At 34.3% G+C, this 3,892-nt stretch overlaps 1 protein-coding gene across 1 annotated transcript; it reads right to left on the bottom strand.

Moving 5' to 3' along the window:
• Nucleotides 1-2,086: 2,086 nt before the first annotated feature.
• On the bottom strand, nucleotides 2,087-3,533 carry LOC131001433 (transcription factor MYB93-like). The gene is made up of 3 exons (XM_057927832.1): nucleotides 3,261-3,533; nucleotides 3,035-3,164; nucleotides 2,087-2,951 (listed from the first exon to the last, which is right to left on the bottom strand). The coding sequence occupies exons 1-3, from the start codon at nucleotides 3,394-3,396 to the stop codon at nucleotides 2,390-2,392; spliced, it is 828 nt and encodes a 275-aa protein (XP_057783815.1). The 5' UTR covers nucleotides 3,397-3,533; the 3' UTR covers nucleotides 2,087-2,389.
• Nucleotides 3,534-3,892: the final 359 nt, after the last annotated feature.

Genomic DNA, 3,892 nt, shown 5'->3' with positions numbered 1-3,892 from the left:
AGTTAATGTGCAAAATCAGAAGTTAGTTAAAATTCGTTCATTTAAACATAATTATTACTCCATATATCAATTAGAATGGAAGTATGAATCGCCATTTCATTCTATCATACCAAGATGTTACAAATAGCTAGTACGAGACTTTTTTATTATAATTACTGAAACAAATTTGTAGAGCTGGTATTGAGGGATGTCTGCCTTGCAATGCGAGTGTTTGGTTGGATGGATATAAGATTGATAAAATTGTTTAGATTGATACAATGTGCGAGCTGAGCTACTCATTATGAGCTTAATCAGACAAACCAACCACTTGATTAAATTGAATTATTTTATTAATCAAATCCTATCACTTAAATCAAACGTCTCTTATATGTATGAGAACGAATTCTATTCATACACTATGTTCACCATATTAAAAAATGAACTCACTCCGTCCATAAAAAATAATACGAGTTTTAATAAAAATAATTAAGTGTATCGTGAGTGTAGAAGGGGATCTCACTTAAAAAGTACTGTTAATAGTGATATTTAATTGTGTTATGAGTTGAGAAAAAGACACAGCATGTGATAGAAAGTGTCCAAAAATATAAAAAGAGGCTAATTTTTATAAATGTAACAAAAATAAACTATATTTTTTTGTGGACGAAAGGAATATTATAATATAAAAAAAAATTATTTTATGGTGGATTTGACTTAAAAAGTATCGATGAAATTTAAAATTATTATTTTTGCTAACAAATTCATCGATGCTACCATTAGATTTCACCCATAAGAATAGTAATTTGACTTTCTAACATATAATAGACTAATTATACCACATAATATTATGGATTGAACAATTTGAACCTCGTATGATTATATATATATATATATATATATATATATAACTCTTCAAATATTTAAGTTTATGTATAAGTTCAATTCATCACTCAAAGTAGATACTTCCTTTATAATATTATTAGTATTTTATTTGAATGTATCATAAATTGTTATTAAAATAATTACATTTACAAATCACATAAAATCAAAGTTTGATTGATTTATTTATTTATTTTCTTCAAATTCAAAGAGATTAGTACAAGAATAAATTGGCCTTCAAACTTTATGTCAATTGCAAATTTGATTATTTCTATGAAAATTAGTAAAATATTAAAATAAAAAATAAATATTAAAAGGGGAAAAAAATGACATAGACTAAATTCATAATTGGAATGATGAGCAACATATGATGAATGGTATTATTGAAATTCATAATTTTTCGTATTGCACATATATACCATATGAGATAGTAGTAACAAATGCGAGATTGAAATCTCAATATCCGTTGTGGGGTAGGAGTTTGAAAATGGGTTGCATGAGCTATCAACTTCATTATCCTTGCTAACAAGGACATATAGTAATACTTAAACCTCAGTGTTTCCTAACTACTTGGGTCCCTCTTATCATTGAGAATCCTTCCTACGTCACAATTTTGACATTTATTTTTCAGTCAACGGATTCCCAACCCTCAGTTATAATATTTCATAGGACCAATTTAATAATCTAAATTTTTATTTTCTACGCAATGACCAATCATTATGAACCATATATGTATTTATATTTGATGTGAAGTGGGCAGTGTGGTTGGCCAGAGGATGTTCGATGCTTCGTTCAATAATTGTTGTACATTTATTTAGCGCAGCCGCATATTAATGTTAAATTCAAATTAAAAAAGGTTATATAATAAATTGACACCCTAATTTGATACGCGATTAAAATTTAAATGTACTATTTATGCATTGAAAAATATATATATATAGCTGCGCCCCTTTTTTGGGAAAGAAAATGTAGTTTCACCGCAAATTGAAATTTAGTCGGATTTAGAGCAACCACGGCAATGTACTTTGCAAATAGAAAAGGAAAAAACATGAAAAAATATGAATGTATGACTACTTCAACACTTTTTCCAACTATATACTCATCTGGCTCGTACATGCTAAATACACACTACGCCCATAACACAAAATGATCAAATTAACAAATACCGAAACACAATAGAGAATTAAATAGAAAACCATGGCCAGATCGCGCGAGCTAGTATATATGGAAATGATAGAAGAAATCGTTCTGATCATATATATATTATATGTCCTTTCTTTGTACATATGAAACAAAATCAAACTTAGGTAATTAAAAAAAAAAATGTGTAGCTCTAGCCATTCTAAAAAGCACGCATAATATAAAACTCTGGGTTATATATGAACAATGTGTAGGCTGTTAATTCATAGCTTTTTCCTATTTCACAAAAAAAAAAAAAAAAAAAAAAACAGATGGAAAATTCATAGAAATGAGAAGGAAAAATTCCAAACCTTTCCTGTAGCAGCTATATATGAGCATTTGGTGGAACGTAACACTAGGCGATCTCTTGAAAGAAGGGATCATCCAGCAGCTCAGACCAAATTTGCGCGCCTCCATAGCTGGACGTGCTGCAAGCATCTCCGGTGTTGGTGTTGGTGTTGGTGTTGGTGTTGGTGTTGGTGATGGACGTCTCAGTCAACGGCGCCATCCACGAGGCATCCGGCCCGGCGGCGGTGGCCGGTATCAAATCCGGCATATGTGCGAAGGCAAGCGAGTCTTGAAAATTATAGGGCTGGTGCTGCTGCTGCTGCTGCGGGGGCAAATTGAGGAGGAGGTCGGAGGAGGGCGGCTGCAGAATGTAGGTCAAGTAGTTGTTGAGGCGGGCCATGTGCAGGGCGTCGTTGTGGATGCGCATGGCTTGGTCCTCCCATGAAGGGTTTTCGATGAGGTTGGCTAGGGCTATGAGGTGCGGCAAGGTCGAGAAGATGTCGGTGCGCGGCCGGTGGGTCATCGGGTCGAACCCCATTTGTATCAGTTTCTTCTTCAGATGAGTGTTCCAAAAGTTCTTGATCTCGTTGTCAGTTCTCCCCGGGAGGTGTGTGGCGATCGCCGACCACCTTTCAAAAATTATATTAGTAATTAAGGTGATTAAATTAAATTAAATTAAATTAAAAGAAAGTTTCGAGTATTGGTATGCTACTTGTTGCCAAGAATGGCGTGGAGATTGAGGATGGTTTGCTCCTCTTCTTGGGAGAATTTGCCTCTCTTGATATCCGGGCGGAGATAGTTAGTCCATCGCAGTCTGCAGCTCTTACCACATCTGTTCAAACCTGCAGATTCCAATTCCAAACCAGGATATATATATAAATATATGATGATGGCTGTTTAATTAGTGTATGTGGGAATTAATTAATTAGTGTTGGTACCTGCAAGTTTGGGGAGAGCGCGCCAGCTGCCGTGGCCGTGTTTGTGGATGTAGTTTATGAGTTTATCGTCTTCTTCGGGAGTCCATGGCCCCTTTTTCAGACCACTCTCGTCGCAGCACGGAGATCTCCCCATCATCTCCAATTTTTGTTATCTACCAAATCACTAACCACGTTTTCTATCTATATATAGACAGTAGAGACCACACACACCGCTTCCTTTTCTTTTTATATGTATTTTTGAGTGATTTCGAAACCTAACCCTGCGTATCCCACCCTTCGTCTTTCACTAACTATGTCAAAACGCACTTATCAACTAATACTGGACTTTTTTTTTATCACTACAAAAAAGTAAATAGTTAATTTATATTAATGGAAGGGTAAAAAAGTAAGTTTGAGGAGTATTATTTGTCCATTTATATAGTACTATTTCAGTTGTTTGGAGATAAAATTAATTCCCGAATATATAAAACATTTATTCAGGGATGGGGGGAGAAGTAGGAGTACTAGTGTAAAGTAAATCTTATGCAATGATGTGTGTGAGTAGTGTGTTTTTATTGATTGGGCTGCTTTTTTGTGTGAGTGGTGAAAAAGGGAATCGCGATTAGTAAGTCTAGTATAAATGGACTCGACTT

Source organism: Salvia miltiorrhiza, chromosome 8, assembly GCF_028751815.1.
Source record: "Salvia miltiorrhiza cultivar Shanhuang (shh) chromosome 8, IMPLAD_Smil_shh, whole genome shotgun sequence".
NCBI classification, from domain to species: Eukaryota; Viridiplantae; Streptophyta; class Magnoliopsida; order Lamiales; family Lamiaceae; genus Salvia; species Salvia miltiorrhiza.
Note: the sequence above shows the minus strand (reverse complement) of the source record. Positions and strands in the feature narration are given on the sequence as shown.